The following is an 18323-nucleotide window of genomic DNA, read 5'->3' on the forward strand; positions in this document are numbered from 1 at the left end:
GCCAACTTTTGCATGGCCCTGCTTTTGAAAATCTGCTAGGTGTCTTCCCTTAATCCACAAGATCCAAGTGCCTTACACTGCAGTGCTTGCTCTCTGCTAACCCCGGCAGGCTGTCTGCCAGCGTTGCTCTCTCCCTTGTCAACAACCACAACCTTGTCACTGGTCTTTTAGCCAAACGCGTTCACTCACTACTGTGTTGCTCCAAATGTTTGTCTCCATGGCTCTTGTCACCAACAGAATAAAAACACATTAAAAGGAATGATTGAAGAGCTTTTATTTGTGTTTAATAGCTTGATTTCATTAAAAAAATGTGTATTTGGTTAACAGACTATTTGAAACAATCCTGAACAAACCTTAGACTGAGTTTATCTGGGTTGGGATTTGACATGCGTTTATGAGCTGTGTAAATAAAACTTCACTGTAGAGTGCGCTTGCTGTCCATGTCTGGATGTATAGGGCTTGCACTGCCATCTAGTGGCCACAAGAATCAGCAATACACAGTTCCGTGTATGCAATTTTAACAACTAAAGGAAGATTGGATCGATTATCTTATTGAGTACAACGATGTCCTTCTCTCTTTGCACGATGGACACTCATGGGTCATGACTCAAGAGTTTTAGATCTATGATAATTCCCATGGCCAAAATCCCTCGTGATCGGAACGGGGCAGGTCCCTCCGAATCCCATGACGTGTACTAGCTCAACCAGCGAACAAAGAGGCAAAAAGTAAACACGTTATTTTCTTAAGATGGCCTCGACTTCTGTGGTTCGTGTTGTGCTCCTGGTGTCATTCTCGGTCCTTCTGACATTGGCTCTGGGCTTCGGGCTGCCTGCGGTCCTCAACTTAGCTGCCGGATGCTTCGGCTTTGCAGAGAGGAGTGTCACGGAATGCATCGTGTTTAGTTATTTGGTTTTCGTGGCATACGTGGCAATGCCTAGAGTTCCTAGGGGAGTGGTGGAGGTATGGTTGTTAAATGATGCATGGCTTGTTATGTTGTTACCCATGATGTGATGTGTGATGGGTCGTGGATGCTTGACTTTGCAGAGCTTCAAGTAGGATATGTTGTAGTTTTGAGTGCTGACACTACCGTTGCATTGTACGCTTTGTTGTTAAAGGAAGTCATTGTTTACAAGTTGTATTTTGGGTCAATTGAATGGTGTACACATACCCTGGTGACCACTGTCGTTTTCCCAGGTCAAAAACAAAGCAGTGTTCATCACTGGCTGCGACAGTGGTTATGGCAAAGCACTCGCTAAACACCTGCACAAACTGGGATTCACGGTGTTCGCAGGCTGTCTTTTAAAGGTAAATGTTGCGTTTTTTATTTAAAAAAAAATATATATATTTATGAATGAAAGCCTGAATTCCTCTAGTAGCTTATACCCTTTAGTTGGAACTTCCATTTTCGATCACGCATTTATGAAGCTGTAACAGTGACATGGAATTCGGGGTTGTTTTAAAAGTATGAGCTATGCCTATCTTCAGGACGACGATGGTGAGGGGGCGAAGGACCTGGAGGAGTTGAAGTGTGACCGCATGAAAGTGTTGCAACTCGACGTGCGCAGTGAGGAACAGGTCACCAAGGCTGTGGCATATGTCCAAGCAAGTCTTGCTGACAAAGCAACAGGTATTTCCATCAGTGATGACTGCAATGCATACGCCATATATCACGGGGAACTTGGCTGTTAAGCCAGAACTAACGATTTTGACGTAAAATGACAAAACCATGTGTGTAGCCTACACCTTTGTGTTCTCTGTGCTGCAGGCCTGTGGGCGTTGGTGAACAACGCTGGCGTTTCAACATTTGGGGAAGTAGAGTTCACGTCTATGGATACCTACAAGCAGGTGTCAGAGGTCAACCTCTGGGGAACCATCAGGGTCACCAAGGCTTTCCTGCCATTAGTCCGCAGGGCCAAAGGTCTGTGTGTGTTTGTATGTTTTTGTGGTTTAAAGAGGTTTGGGTGACCGAAGTGCCCAGCCAAGCACTATCAAATCACATGTTTATTGTGATTGATTAATGTGGACTCTATGAATATTTGTTAACTTGATTTGACGACAAAAGTTGTGTTGCTTCCCAAAGGCGGTGTTTTGAGAAGTTGACCCCTACGTGGTTATACATAGGAGTACTCTTTAAATCAACCAATTTAACCTCAGAGTAATGTTTGAGGAATTCCCTCTCTGGACAGTTTAACTGTGGACCTGCATGCCTGCCAGCTTTAGGGCCCTCAGGATTAACACAAAGCCGGTGTGCTGGCGTCCGGGCCCTGGTAAACCTTTTAAGGACCCTTATTTCAGACGTGTGTGTGTGTGTGTGTGTGTGTGTGTGTGTGTGTGTGTGTGTGTGTGTGTGTGTGTGTGTGTGTGTGTGTGTGTGTGTGTGTGTGTGTGTGTGTGTGTGTGTGTGTGTGTGTGTGTGTGTCAGTGTGATACCTGACTAGTGCTGATTTATTGTTCATGTGCTTCATCATCCAGGAGTTTGATACAGACGGCGGCCTGTGCCCATTTATTAACAAGCAAACTTTCTGTGACAAAAATATATTTGTTGAGCTTCGCCATGTGTCTTTGCAAGGTCTAAGGCTTGAAGGGCCCTTATTTTACTACTAGTCTGTAGGGTCCAACATACAGTTGACTTAGGACTTGTTCTGTCCATCATACATGTCATGTCAAGTGGATTGATTTGGAAGTGGCTTGTAAAAAAAACGGGTGAACCTAATACATGGTGGTAAAACAAGGGTCCATTAACCAGCTCATACTGTCTCCTCGGTGGCTTGGTCCTTTCTCGGTGGCTCCAACCCAGATTCTGGGTAGGAGCCACCGAGAAAGGACCAAGTTTCCTTAGGTCAGGTTGGAGTCCCAGAGAAAGGACCAAGTTTCCTTAGGTCAGGTTGTAGTCCCAGAGAAAGGACCAAGTTTCCTTAGGTCAGGTTGGAGTCCCAGAGAAAGGACCAAGTTTCCTTAGGTCAGGTTGGAGTCCCAGAGAGAGGACCAAGTTCCTTTAGTTCGGGTTGGAGATCTGACGTGGGTACCAGAGACATGAACTTTGAAGGGTTGGAGACCCGAGTTCTGTCTGGGTTAGACTCTTAGAATCCGGGTTGGACGACACGAAAAAGGACCAAGTTCCTTTAGGTCGGGTATGAGTCCCGACGTGGGTACCAGAGAGACCGTTGATCTGATCTTAAATACATTGCACTTTCTAAGATGCTTTTTAACTTTGCCTTCATTTTCTATCTATTTTACTATTTTTTTTTCTTTTACTTATCTATTATTTTATTTTATTGTATGACAATGTTTATATGTGAAGCACTTTGAGTCTGCCTTGTGTATGATAGGTGCTACATAAAGGAAGTGGCTTTGCCTTGATAAGAACTAACAACTCTCTGCCCGCAGGCCGTGTGGTGAACCTCGCCGGGGTGTACGGCCGCATGGGCTGCGTCCTGCGCTCGCAGCTCTGTGTCTCCAAGTACGGCGTGGAGGCCTTCTCCGACTGCCTGCGCTACGAGATGAGGCCCTGGGGGGTGAAGGTGTCCATCGTGGAGCCCGGGAGATTCGCGGTCGCCAAGGGCAACCTGGCGCGTGACACGGTGTCCACTGCGGCCAACAAGCTGTGGCGCGAGGCGCCCGCCCCCGTCAAGGAGGACTACGGGAGGGCGCACTTTGACCAGCAGATTGCGCTGGTGCGTTCGGGCTGCACCGCCGGAGGCCGCGACGTGAGGCCCGTGCTGGACGACATCACGGACGCCATCGTGTCCAAGAGGCCGTACACGCGCTACAACCCCATGGAGCCGCACTGGTGGATCCGCATGCAGCTCATGACGCACCTGCCCGGCGCCATTTCAGACCGGCTGTACTTCTAAGATGGCCACCGGAGAGAGGGCAGAGGCGCCACAACCCCCGTTGGTAGTTAGCGGCGGGAACGGACTCTAGTGCGACTGGTCTGTAGACTCCCCATGACTCCCCATGACTCGCCAGTCCTCCTCCAGACCTGAGTCCACATCACTCACAGCCTTAAATGCTCAAATGTTCAACAATTGCACTTCGATTGTCTGTTTGTATATCCCGTTATATTCAGGTGATTACGTTCCACACGGTTGTCGCCTTATGGTTTGGTAACAGTACGGCTCTGAGAGTCCGGATGAGGAGAGCTTAGGGGTGGATGGTGATGCTGAATGCTAATGGTATGCTGCTGCATGGGGAGGGGGAAATGAAATGCCGTTTTCTTCGTTTTTAGCTTCTGGCCGAGACCAGGGCATTTCAAGCGGAGTCTCCTGCCGTTCAGTTGGAGCCCGCTCCAGGAACTGGCCGGGGCCGGCCGCTGTAGGACTGTGGGCAGACCCTGCCAGGGACCCTCGTTATGTAATGGAAACAGAAGCAGCCTTTGTCTAACGCGTTCCATAGGATCCCGTTTGTTACTTTAGCAATTTCGTTTTTTTCCCCCGCTGCACGTGGAGTTTCATCATTCCATGGAAGCCATAGTTATGACTGGAAAAATGTATGAGACTTAAATATGTCTATTCAGATGTAGCGAAAAATATTGTTGTATTTTTTTGGGGCATTAGATACAATCTTGTTAGCCTTGGATGTAGTACCACTTGAAGCCACCAGGGGGTGTCAAAGTATCACGTAACATTGTGGCCTTTGTGTTGGCGATCTGTTGGCTCCTCATCATTCACAGCCCTGCTGAGGATCACCATGTTAACAGATAGAGAGGCACTTTATCTTGTAAGTACTAGAGTACAATTGTGATATTCTACTAGATATTGCCTGTAGGTGCTGCAATGATTTCATTAAGAATGAATGTCAAAATATACCTATCATGTCAGTTAAGCATAATTTTGCAAATGTTTCATGTGCAGAAAACAGTAATGCCAGAACCAGATGTTTAACATTAACGTCATGGTATTGAGGAGTATGTTTTTGATATCAGCCGACTTTTGCGTGCAACCCGACTTTTCAAAATAGCCAATGCATTTCAATAGCATTAAGTCTTTCCCAAATTAGGTTTCATGCAACTATTTTCAAATGAATACCTAATTTATTTTAATACCCATGTGTCTACTGAAAGTAGACACAGAAGATTAAGCATAATCACATGGATTCAATCGCCATCGTTGTCATTTTCAGATCAGTGTACTCAATTGAAATCCTTCCAAAACCATCAGCTCGGTCTTTAATGTCCTATCAAAGAAGTGATTTGTATTGATGAATAAAACATTTTAATACGGCCAAGTATCCAAAACTGTAGAAAAAAAAAATTGGAAAAAACTCAACACAGAGGACATGATCATTTTACGTAGTTTATTACTTCCTTTGAACAGTCTAATAAACTCTGCTAATTTATTACATGTGAAGATGATTTCCACCTCTATTAAACAGTATTAAGAGCTTTACATTATACTTCACAGCACACTCGTATCCCCCCGGGACGCTCCTGTCCTCTCCGCTCACAGAACTAAACCTTTGTGTGACAAAGAACACCATAGACGACATAAAAAGCAGCACGGACAAAAAGCACCGAGTTGACATATATTGTTGCTGTCTTGTGTTTATTTTTTTTTATCATCAAGCTCACTCGTTCTGCACTGGGGTAGTTCAGACAAACGGGCAGGATGCCGTTTTCCAAATGCACTTAATACTTGACAGAGAACTGGAGGTGGCCTAAACAGTGTTAAGAGACTGAACGCGTTAAGGGCTGTAACAGATCAGAGGCGCCGCTCGTGGCGCCTACTACCATGGTGAAAGGTATCGTGGGAATGAGCATTGATGCGAGGTGCTCGTCAAACCAAGCGTGTTCAGGAAGATGGCTTACGATTCACGAAATCGCTGAAGTCATATCTGAAGTGACTCAACTGCAGAAAAATGTCGAATGCACTGGGGACGTTTTGACTCAATACCACGCCTGCGTCTTAGAAACATAGAACGTTTGACATGTGATTGCATTTGGAGATAAAGAAATTGTCCTTGCCTTTATGATTCGGGAGGGCAAGTGGGGTTTGAGGCAGACATCAAGCTAAGGGCCGACATCTAAATGGAAACAGGGAATCTTTCTCACACACACACACACACACACACACACACCCCTGTTTACATCACAGGGCCGTGTGTAATGAAATGAACTACAGTAAGGTCACTTGATACCATATAACATGGGCATTTTATGCATCACGTACGAATAGAACGCCACTTCTGCAATGCCCCCACTCCCCGCTGGAAATCCTTCCCCCTCACACCGATAAGGGGACGCGATCTCACCGTACCGAGGACGCGTTGCGAGCATCGCCTCCACCCAGCGCGCGCTAATCTGAATCAGTTGACGTGCATGCAAAACCGCTGACCACGTACACACTGCAGTGAAGAGAGAAGAGGGAGTAGATAGAGAAAAGCTTTGGCGATAGTGTTTCATTGTTCCTGCCAGTAGAGGAAAGTGAATTGAATTGAGAGCAAAGGGGTGGGGTACTAGAAGCACACTGACAAAAAGGAACACCAAACCTTTGGTTGACAGTTAGCTATGAAGGCACTTTAATTCGTTTTTCACATTAACTCCTAGCGAATCCTTTCAACCAGGACATATTGTGTCTTGCCTAGTAATTACACTGATATTGCAAGCGGAGGTTAAAAGGTGAAAGTTCAGGCGAGGCGAGGCCGACTGCAGCCCCTTAACCTGAGCGGTCGCTGTAAACTACTTTTGACAATCACCCTGGTGGAATACCATTTCATTAACGGCATGGTCCGGTGGTTTGGAAGACCAACCAACCGCCGGGACAAAGGCTGGACCACACCCAGGCCAGGATCAGGATCTATCAAACATGTTATTTTCTCCTGAATTAAGGGTTCCCAAATTGAAAGCAGTTGGAATATTATGGATGGTGCCAAACATATCATTTATTCTTACGACACCTATGTAGCATCCAGCTTTGCAAAATCAGATAGGAGACTGCATCTGTAATCTTCATGCGGTATCTGTAATCTTCATGCAAATGTCTGGTTTACACATTTGCGTCTAGATTACTGATACCGATTAGTGGGAAAAGCCTTCCTTCGGAAAGAGACTTGATATCTCTAAAGTTTGTAGCGAAAGTTTCCAACGTCCCATATTTCTCAGATTTCTGGAAGAGGTAAAATAGTACCACAGGAAAAACAAATCCAATTTGATCTTTCCCCAGAGCAACCAAAGTTATCGTGCACAAATGTTGATTATTTTACCAGTAGATGCAGTGAAATCCAAGTCATGAAATCGTTTTGAGTTTACTTGAGCAAAATGTTCAGTTTTGTTTACTTTTGTCTTTGAACCCCCAATCACCCAAAAAATAAATACTAAAATCCTGGAGAAAGAAAAGTCACAACTTAATTTCCATCTCAGATACATGATGCATAAGCAGAGGCAGTACTCCACCCTGTTCACTGAGGTCAGAGCTCTGGTAACTGTACCCTGTGGAATAAGAAGAGCCTCCAAAAACCTGCGCTTTTGTTTTGAAGGATCATTTTTCCATTCCTCATTCCGGAAAACCCTCTTCTGGTGCCGAGCTCTTATCCAACCGAGCGATACAGCTGGCCAACGAATCATGACGTCCCCAGTGGTGGCTCTCCCGGGCCTTCTGGACGTGCTCTCTAAATCCACCTCACTGTAGGTCCCTGGTGGCCCCGCCTCTCTGTGGTCCATTCTCACACATAAAGAAGTCCTACCTAAGAGACTTCACCCTATTTCCAGCCCGCTTAACGGCATTCTAACCTGACAAGAGCCCAAACAACTAAAACAGACGTGATCCCAACTTCTGGGGCAGCAAGACTCGCTTGGCGTACAGCATTGTACTACAATGCAATATTGTTATTCCCCTGATTCTTCCAAATCTGAACCGCAACAATCAACAGGGCCCATCCATCCACAACACAGCAAAAAAAAATAAAAACAGAATAGTGAGAATGCTTCTTTTGATACAGAGAGGCACAGTTATACAATCAGCTTTTCTTTCTGCTGCTCAACTCATAAACGGCTTCACCATAGAAACACACAGGAGATTATGGTATGGTCAGACACGCTTGTCCATAGCTTGATGTACACTCACACAAACGTGACCTCAGGGTGACCCGTCATCTTACTCCTCTTCCCCTCCCTTCCCCGCCTCCTCCTCCTCCTCCTCCTCCCCCCCTTAAGGCTCTGATTGGTCAGCAGTGACATCACTGTGGACAGAGGCCTCCCCTTACACCTTGACTGGGTGGGTGGGTTGAAGCAGATGGAGGGTGGGACAAAGTCTTCTGTCTATCATGCCCGGAAGCAGGAGAACCAAGAAGAGCGACAAGATCTTGAAAACTCAAAAAGGAGGAACCATAAAATAATTATAATAATCTAATCCTTTTAATCCAGAAATCGCCCTCCCTCCAGCCCACTCCGGGGCTGTCAATCACTCTGTCGGTCATTTCCATGGCGCGTCGCCACGGCACGATCTACGCTGGCTTGCTTCGGGACATTTAACGCTTTCAGATCCGTTTTCTCTTTAAATGGAAAGGGGACTTCCGTTTGGTGGAGGGGGGGGTGAGCAGTGTGTACTGTGCAGTGACAGCGTAGAAAAACATTCAAAAAGATAAGGAGCCAGCAATACGTGAGAGGTGCTCAGGTCTTGGCGATACGTAACAAATGGTTCGACGTGTGACAGGAGACACAGGTGGAACCTGGAGGACGGCGAGGCTTCATGTTCACGGACCGGTGTCTTCCATTCGCGACACGACAGTGCGTCATCGTTTTGATCCAAAAAGGTCAATCATTAGGGGGGGGGGGGTTGCGTTTCTGATTGGACTGTATCAATAAATATACTTTGGTCACTTAATTATTTTATTCATAATTAGCAGTTAGCAAAAAGTTGCGGAGGGATGGCGTCCACAACGTAGCATGTCATGAAGAAGAATCACTGTAGACGGACACAAAAAAACGCAAAAGAACAGATGAAAAATGACGTGAAACGTTTTTAAACTAAAAACATGAAGACTCCGGACCTCCAGCATCTGAAGGGGAAAAGGTCTCAAGTCTTATCATTGTTGGGAGAATGGGACAGTTGAGAGTTAAAATCATCACATTTTTTTAAAAGAAACAATTAAAAAGAATATATATTATAAAAAAAAAAAATAAAAAAAAATAAACTAAGATCTTGTCGACGACAAAAGGGTGGAGATTTTCCTTGGCGACCGGCGAGATCCCCTAGAAATACATCCTGGATCTTTAAGAACGGTCCAAAGACCACCAGCGGTCTTAAAATCCAAACCTTGGTTTAGGGAGTCCATTTTCTGTCCATAATCTCCCTCCCTCCCTCCCCCGCCCCTCCCCCCTCACCCAGTCTCTCCGTGCGTCTCCCCCGTGCTCTGCGCCCGTCTCTTGGAATGCTCCGAATTCCCAGCATTAAAAGTCAAGAGGACGCGGAAAGTCGTTGGGGCTTTACAAGTTCGAATGCATGTCCTCTTTTCTGTGTGGAAAGGTGTCTGCATGCATTAGTGAAATGTAACAATGTAGTACGGCGTGTGCGTGTGTTTGTATGTATGCATGGGTGCGCGTGTGTGTGTGTGTGTGTGTGTGTGTGTGTGTGAGAGAGATCAGGAGGCGGCGAGGGCCTTGACCAGATACAGTTTATCCCCCTGCTCGCTGGTGAAGATGGGGGCCTTTTTGTAGTGTTCCACCAGCTCCTCCATGGAGCTGAACTTGCGCTGGCCGATGCAGTACAGGCTCTCCTTCAGCTGCACCTTGAAGTGCTTGTTCTTGCTCTGCGCCTTCAGCGAGATGGAGAAGTCGTTCGGCTGAGGACGGGGGGAAGAAAGCCATTATGAGATAGAGTGAGACTGTTTATCATCTAGAGAGGTTAACCCATCCCTCATTGCTACAACACTTATTGGGGACACATAAACACACACACACAAATATTGGGGACAAACACAAACAGACACACACACACAACACTTATTGGGGAACCACACACACACACACACACACACACACACCACTTATTGGGGAAACAAAAACACACACACACTTATTGGGGCAACACACACAATTATAGGGGACACACATACACACACAACACTTATTGGGGAACCACACACACACACAACACTTATTGGGGACACCCACACACACACACACCACTAATAGGGGACACCCACACAAACACCACTTATTGGGGACACCCACACAAACACCATTTATTGGGGACACACACACACACACACAGTTCTGGATAGTAATTCATCTTTACAAAACATTTCCCCCCATGCATCAAGTCCCTTTCCGGTACCACTCACAGACGACTCGCTGTCTCTGATGAGGAAGTCGCCCTCGCTGCCCCGCTGGTTGAGGGCCACCTCGGCCTGGTGGCGCGTCACGCGGCCGTAGTACCACTCCTTCCCCGCGAAGCGCCCGCTGCCTGACGGCGAGATGTAGTCGCAGTCGGGCGTGGGCGGCCCCGCCGGCCCCGCCGACGCCGCGTTGTGGGCGGCGGCGTCCAGCACGGTCACGTAGTTCTTGGGCACCAGACCGAGCTGCCCGTCCGCCTTGCGGCACTTCCACCACTCGGGGTCGTTCTCCGGCTTCTCCACCACCTCCATCACCTCGCCCTTGTCGAAGTTGAGCTCCTCGTCGTTGACCGAGCTGAAGGGGTAGAGCGCCTGCACGGCGTGCAGCACGCGGCTGCCGTTGGCGCCGCTGTGCACCACCGCCGCCGCCAGCTTCTCCGTCAGCGAGCCGGCCGGGTCGGCGCCGCCCGCGCCCGCCGCCGTGCCGTCCATGTCCTCCGTCACGTAGTTGGAGGGGAACCAGCCCGAGTGGCCGCTGTAGCTGCCGCGCCACCAGCCGTCGCTGCACTTCTCCATCACCACCACCCGCGTGCCCTTCACCAGGGACAGCTCGTCCTCCCGCTCCGCCGCGTAGCTGAACTTCACCAGCGCCGGCAGGTTCAGGTCGTACAGCCGCTCGCCGTTGTCCGCGTACATGTCCGCCTCGGCGTTGGACGCCGTGTCCCGCATGCCGCCCTTCCTGCTCTTCACCTTGCCGATTCCTGAGCGGGGCGGAGACATTTACATGTAAGGGGTTTAGCAGACGGTTTCATCCAAAGCGACGAATATAAGGCTGTCGGTACAGGAAGGATGCTCATAGAACCAAGTGCAGAGCAGTAACAACCACTAGGTTAACCCATAACCTTGTATACAACAAAGATAGCTAGGAGATGCTACAAAACCAAGTACTACAACCAGGTACAACATAAAACAAGTGCGTACATTAAGTGCCAGGACGTACAACACACAATAAGTAGGAGGGGTGGGAGGGATGGCTAAGCAGGAGACGGGCTGGGGGTGGTCAGGTGTCACATGACTACACGGCCACTTGTGCATTTTCTAAACACGCATTTAGTGGATTCACAACAACGCTCTTAAACGTTCCATGTTAAAAAAAAAAAAAAAAAAACAACACAGAAAACACTGATCCCCATTTGTCTAAGATGCTCCAAGATCATCGGTCAAAAAACCAATGGGATGTCTGGATGGAAACGGCTTGAAAAGGTAAGGGCCGTACGGACAACTCACCACAGTGTGAAAGAGCTCTTCGGTTTGGGTCAAATCTAAATACGTTTTACCACACCGAGCTCCTTAGTGCTCAAATCTGTGACACCTATTCCCTGTTAAACAAGTCTTGACAGCCAAACAATTGCCACACACAAACGAGGCAAACCCCAAAATAAATGCCAGATTCAAAGAAGGGAGTGAGAAGGAGGATAAAAGGTGAAATCTAGAGGAGAGGTGTGGTGTGGGAGATGAATGGTGGGATTAAACACCTCTTCTCTCTCCACCCAACAGTCACCAGCCCTCGACACCCGCCCCCTAAATTAAACCCGCCAAACACATTCTTAGGGATTAGGACTAGTCCTGGTGCCTTCTGCACGTGTGAAGAGGTCTTGGGTGAGTTTGAAACCTGTCCTGACAAACTCATATTTAATCTTTGTAAAAAGCTAACCATTTGAAAGGGTACAGTTTCCATGTGTCCTAACAGTGCATGCTAAGGCTAAAGGGCATTTTACATCATCCATTTAGCCATTTTAACAACTCAAAAGTGTCAAGGCCCACTGGGTAAGAGTTGTTCAGGGGATAGACATTAGCCTAAAAGCAATGTAGAAATGAATACCAGACCTACCACACACACCCACACACGCAAATACTAGTTCACATGTTTTAAAGTGGAAATTATGACGAACCAACTAAACAGAGATTGTAAGGGTGTTATTTGATTGGTGGAGCCAGCCACCAGCTACCCAACTAACAGCATGCATTGTCAATGTGTTAATCTTAAGGCCTAACACTTACAAGCAACGGTCTGCAATTTGTTTTAGGAGCATGTCATATTGGTTTAAATTCTCTTCACCTATCGACAACAATAAAGAAATCAAAACCTCTGACAAAGAACAATCTGAAAGGTGTTATCCGTTGCTTTCGCAGGACTTAAAAAAAACCCGTCCTATCATTTCAGTACGAGGAATTAAATGACTGGATGGCCTACCTGTCTGTCTACTTACACGCACTCTGCCCATGTGCGCTTTGCGCATAACCAGCAGTTTCCACAAGGCTAGGCAGAGCTATGGCTAAAGCTAGCACACGAACGGGGATACTTTCTAAACTAGCTTACTGCGGCTGGTTTTCCCTAAACGGATCTTTATCAAGCGGACCACAAACTCATTCGGCGGGGAGCGGTTATTGCGGGCTAGTGCGCTCCGCGGGGCAGGCAGGTCCTCCATCATCGCCACCTATCCCCCGGTGCGGACTGCCCTGACCTGCTGCAGCACAGCCAGGACACCCGCCTCTGCCAAACGCCGTCCATGACGTCCAACGCCTTCCCTCCATCACTCCTTCCTCAAGCAGCACTTCTCTGAGCTCCCGACGTTATACCGAGACCAACACACAAATATAGGCCATCTAGGCCAAATGCTCCAACATTCTTTCCTTAAACCTAACCTTACCCTCAGCCAGGATGACAATGGATCTGTCAGAGTGAACTGGAATAACACATAATTAAGGAGGACGAGGATGAATGAACGAAGAAGAGCTAGCATTAGCAGCATATCATTTACACAATAGGTGGCCAAACTGAACCATCCTTTTGAACACCACCACCTGGCTTTGGGCTACATATAGCCTTGCATTACCAATCAATCATATTTTGTGTTCCGATTGTCACACTGCCCTAGCGTAAAAAACATCCTCCATCCACCAAGTCTACAAGAGCGTTGCCACAAAGTGGTTGTTTATAGGAGAACTGACAACTCTATATAAATAGGAGGAAAGTAGTTGAACTCTTATAAATTGCTCATACTCAAGAGTATACTCGCAAAGCAAAATGCAAGATTAAACTAGGTCCACTGGGTTTTATTATGACGGCTATGAGTTAACAGAAAAAGGGTGTGTTATAAGTGTCATGGGTTTTCTGACTCCCGGGGCGAAAATGTACCGGGTTAGAGCCCTAATCTACACACCTTAGCTTCTAGGCATCCTTGAGAAAGACTTCTAACCTCTAAATGCCCCTCAAATGAACCGTGTATTCAGTTGAAAGTCATTTTGGTTAATAGCATCTGCTAATAGCAGTACTATTAGTAATAAGTCATTTTGGATTAAAGCATCTATCAATAGTAGTAGTAGTATTAGTAACTAGTCATTTTGGATTAAAACATCTGCTAACAGCAGCAGTATTAGTAACAAGTCATTTTGGATTAAAGCGTCTGCTAACAGTAGAAGTATTACTAACAAGTCATTTTGGATTAAAGCATCTGCCAACAGCAGCAGTATGAGTAACAATAGTGAAGAAAAGGGGTGTTGAATGGATGGGTTTCTGTGGGAATAAGCTCACCTTTTTGAAATCAAAGGATGGCTACTTTATACATTCTGTGAGAGCTTATTGATCAACAATGTATCAACAGAGGTTAAGTGGCTTCACCGTGCAGTGTGATAACGTGACGGCCAGCGGCTTAATCTAATAACGCACAACGTTCCAACACAACAGCGCAGATTTGGTTTACAGCACAAAAACAAACATCTAAAAGGAGGTCATAGCCATAAGCTCATCCAACCCCTATGATTTCATTATAATAAAAGCACCAAAGTTACACCAATGTGGACTGAAAACACATGATGCAGCACCAACCAGTTTCACCATTAGTGTGAAACTAATTACAGCAACTCAAACCGCGTCTGACCAGCGGTTGGCTTGGAGGGGATTACCAAAGACTCTTCTTCCTTCCTCCTCCCCCCCCCCCCCTCTCTCTTCCTCTCTCTCCCTCTCTGGACGATGGAAACCTTGGAGCTCAACATTGGCAGGCCTGTAGTCCTGGTCTTACTGGACAGGAATTCCAACTTGGCAGCCCAGCCTGCTTAGCGATGTATAAAACCCTAGACCCGGCTAGCACACCGAGAACTACACCGAGTGCTACATCCCCTTTATCCAAACATTACTGGCCACAGGCTTAGCGGGCTAATGTGCTAAGCGCACACCGCAAACAACACACCGCATTTAGCCCGACGTAAACGCTTGTTATCGTATGGTTATAAATACAAGCCCTCGTGGCCACACCTAGCGGCTACGAAGGCAACAGGAAAGCCGGTGCCACGGCCTTGACATCGCAACGGGCCAACAGCGGCCCCAGTCCGCCGTTAAACAGAATATATCTCCTGCATATTGCGTGTGCGGATGATAGCGCTTGCATAATCAAACTCAGCTGGGGGAAATTGCACAGGGAGAGGGGAGTTGTCCCAATCACCGCACTTTTGAGGATTATGTCATAGTCTTCGTGTCACAGCGAGGAAGAATATGACTTATGGACACACACACACACACACACACACACACACACACACACACACACACACACACACACACAAAATAGGTGTCTGGGAGTCACTTGGAGCGTAGACAACTGCCCTAGTAGTGGAGCAAGGCAGTGAGTCAAAGGGCTCTCAGGTGCAGGCCTATCATTACAGACTGTTCTTAAGTACAGAGTGCAGATGGGCCGCTGTGGCAGATGTCTGCCTTCCAGCTCCAGTTATAGCACCTCGCCATGCTAACTACAAACTACGAACACACACACACACACACACACACACACACACACACACACACACACACACACACACACACACACACACACACACACACACACACACACACACACACACACACACACACACACACGACAATACAACATAGAATAAATGGTGGAGAAAAAAAAAACCTGCACAAGATATATAAAATCCATTGGAGACATCACGTGTGCACATCAGCATGCATCTCACAAGTGTAAACAAATCCTTGCAAGTATAACCAGAAACAAACACCCACAATATGAAAGAGTCACTCTATTGAGCGCACACCTTCATAAACAGTCCTGTTCTAAGACAACATAAACAATGACGGGAAGTGTTGAGCAAATGACAAGAAAAAAAAAGATGTCGCTTATTTAGACAAGGGCCAAAACTACCAACGCACGCAACTGGGGAGGGGGGGGAAATGAAAAATAAACTTGATTCTACAGCCGCGAGCCCCGGGATACAGGCTTGTGCTCACTGCTTGAAATGACCTAGTTAGTTCCAAACAAATGGTCGGGGGGTCGCACACACCATAAAGTGACACGAGGTACTAGCTCTTATCTTTCCAACAGACAATCTGATGTTCCTTTGTTTCAGTGACACAATACGATTTGCATTAAGTAAGCAGTACAACCCACGCTTGCGGGGGGGGTTGGGTACAGAGGCAGGCAAATACAGTGAGGGCACACAGAGAGGAGGGACGCTGGGGCCCCAACGGTATCACAGAGGCCCGGTTGTGAGGCAGACCCTACACACACTTAGCTGATTTCTTACCGCGTGTATCCCGGTCGCAAAGCAGCGCACGTGAACTCCCGCATGCTTTTGAGTATTTATAGTTTAAAATATAGACCCGTATACCGTCCACAGAACCACCCCCATGACAAAGATAGACAGCGAGGCTAAATTAGTAGGTCATAGTAGGGTAGGTGCAGGCTAGGACCGTTTGGCCTACATTTGGAGAAACAACGAGTCATGCTAGGCTAGGCTAGGCCCGTAGTTCCCAACCTTTGACTTAAGGTCCACCGCTATCAAGTTATTTTGCGGGCCTCGTATGCAAGTGAAAAAAATGTATAAACACGTGCAGTGGGTGAGCCAAGAGTGCCAGCGCACCCATAAGACTCAGGTAAGAAGGCCATGGCCAGCGGGAAACTAATCAACATTAATCAATGGAAAACATAAGATGGAAAACAAGACGGACTGCACAAAGGAACACTCATTTTGAAATAATTACAAGCCATAATGCTACATTTACTAATTCATTTCTTTTCATGATCTACATTAGTTTGTCTTATATTGTAAATGTGTCTGTTCAAGAATAAAAACCGGTTCCACTGATCGAGGGCTATGTAGGATCGTACAGCTTTCACATCGTAGCTTCTTTGAGGTCAAGTCCGCCTCATCAGTGATGTTTGGCATACCGTGAGGAGGCATTAGAAATACAAACCACAGCAAAGACCTCCTGAATAAAACCCACCGCCCCCGTTTGTAACTGAGTAACACACTACTGCCGCTGTCGTAATCCATCGGCCTGGACTAACAACCAGAATGGATATCCTTTTTAAAGAGAAGAATACAGGGAGCCATGTGTGCCTTTGTATGTTCGGAAATACAGAAATATTAAATTTCTGGGTAGTAGTTAGTTCCTACTCCTTAAAACCCACATCAGAGGATTCCTCTGCACACGTCTCCTCGTGGCACCACCACAACGCAGAGTAGTTTCACCTCCGAGGACAGACTCCTCTCAGCTGTTCATTGGGGATTTCCTGCAGGCCACAACTCGAGGCATGAGAGAGAGGTTCCTGAGACGTTATGAAACGTTACGGATGTTAAGAAAACGAAAAAACCCTTGTGACTAAGGTCCGCAAACCATTTTACTCAATACGCAACAGAGATTCACACAAATAGCCAACGCAATCCAGTAGGTAAAGAAAGCATCCAACACCCCAAGTGATTTAAGTAGTATAAATTGGTAGTTTGGGAGCTATGACACTGTACTGCACTTGATGTGTCAGGCAATTATTCCGAACCATAGCAACCAGTGACTCAACATTTCCATACAGGGAGGATTGACCACTCTCAGTGCGGATCTTTTGTACAGACAGGCCAACAACTGATTCAGAGGACTCAGCAGCAGTGGCCTGTACTCCTACAGATAACTCCTACTGCTGAGAAAGAGACGATTCAGTAGTCCCCACTGCCTTCTACCTAGCCCGGGGAATAAACAACCTCCTCCCTCAGTGAACAGCCCTGGCTGCTCCACCTACTACCCCTAGACTCAGTAGATGGATCTTCGTCTAGGTTCTACAGGCCGATTCCGAGCACTCTTCGTCATTTCTTGATTCTTGTAAGAGTAGAGTCACAAGAGCCCTTTTTAGCAGCGGGTATGAAAAAAAATAGACAAAAAGGAAACCATTGTATTGTGCACTGGAACTTTCTACGTCAATCGCTCCTTCCTGCGGCCTTCCTGACACGAGAAGGATGCAGAAAATAACCCAGAATGCATCACATGGTAGATAAGAAAAAGGGGAAAAAAAGAAACCCAGCTGATACAGTTTGTTGTCCATGCCACCAGGATACACACCACCAGTTATTTTGTAGAATTAACCGCGAATCAACAGGAAGTGGGAAAACATGGAGCTATGTTGGAGTGGCAGCGGGAAGGCAGGAACAGGCTTAGAGCCCTCCCTCGCTGGCCAGCTTTCCATTGTGTACTGCGGCCCTTTGACCCGGCTGCTTCCCCTCGTTCCAGGGCTCTTCCTCTGGACGAAAAACACCCCGCGTCAGCCTGTCTGACAGCACCTCCACATCCTCCACACACCCAGCCTATAAGGGCTTTGCAACAAAGTGACGCCTGACAGGAGTAGTCTCTCGGTATTTTACGAGGAGAGCAGGCCATCCACCAAAAAAGCCGGATGGCACACTGCTTGGAAAGCAAAGCATAAAACAGAAATGAGGCCAAGACTACCAAACTGCTCCACATATTATAACCAAATACCCATGTCAGCTACGAATCACCACATTGTTGTGCGGCGTGACGACTCCATATTTCTCATACTGTGATTGCTAGGCAATCGACAGGTACCCCAGCGACTAAAACCCATACTCATACACAAAGCACTGTACACAACCGTTGGGGGAAGCTATGGAATGGAGCGTAGGGGCGGTCGTTGAGATACAGCCATATGGAGCACAAGATGGCCTTCCATATGGCGTGCTGGGTCGGAAC

General features: G+C 47.1%; 2 protein-coding genes across 4 annotated transcripts in view; one reads left to right on the forward strand and one right to left on the reverse strand.

Annotated features, from left to right (window-relative positions):
* The first annotated feature begins 718 nt into the window (after positions 1-718).
* On the forward strand, positions 719-8104 carry bdh1 (3-hydroxybutyrate dehydrogenase, type 1). Its single transcript, XM_079755000.1, has 5 exons — positions 719-961; positions 1196-1306; positions 1487-1628; positions 1767-1919; positions 3389-8104. Exons 1-5 carry the CDS (start codon positions 749-751, stop codon positions 3853-3855), a joined length of 1086 nt encoding a protein of 361 aa, XP_079611126.1. The 5' UTR covers positions 719-748; the 3' UTR covers positions 3856-8104.
* A 1227-nt stretch (positions 8105-9331) lies between these two features.
* nck1b (NCK adaptor protein 1b) overlaps positions 9332-18323 on the reverse strand; it is a 28241-nt gene continuing 19249 nt past the window's right edge. For all 3 annotated transcript variants that reach the window (XM_079755163.1, XM_079755164.1, XM_079755165.1), the window contains 2 exons: positions 10280-11031; positions 9332-9778 (listed from right to left, as the gene is read on the reverse strand). In XM_079755163.1, the coding sequence (XP_079611289.1) occupies positions 9578-9778; positions 10280-11031 (953 nt within the window). In that variant the 3' untranslated portion in view covers positions 9332-9577. The remainder of the gene's footprint in view (positions 9779-10279; positions 11032-18323) is intronic.

This window comes from Pollachius pollachius (assembly GCF_949987615.1).
Source record: "Pollachius pollachius genome assembly, chromosome: 17".
NCBI lineage: Eukaryota > Metazoa > Chordata > Actinopteri > Gadiformes > Gadidae > Pollachius > Pollachius pollachius.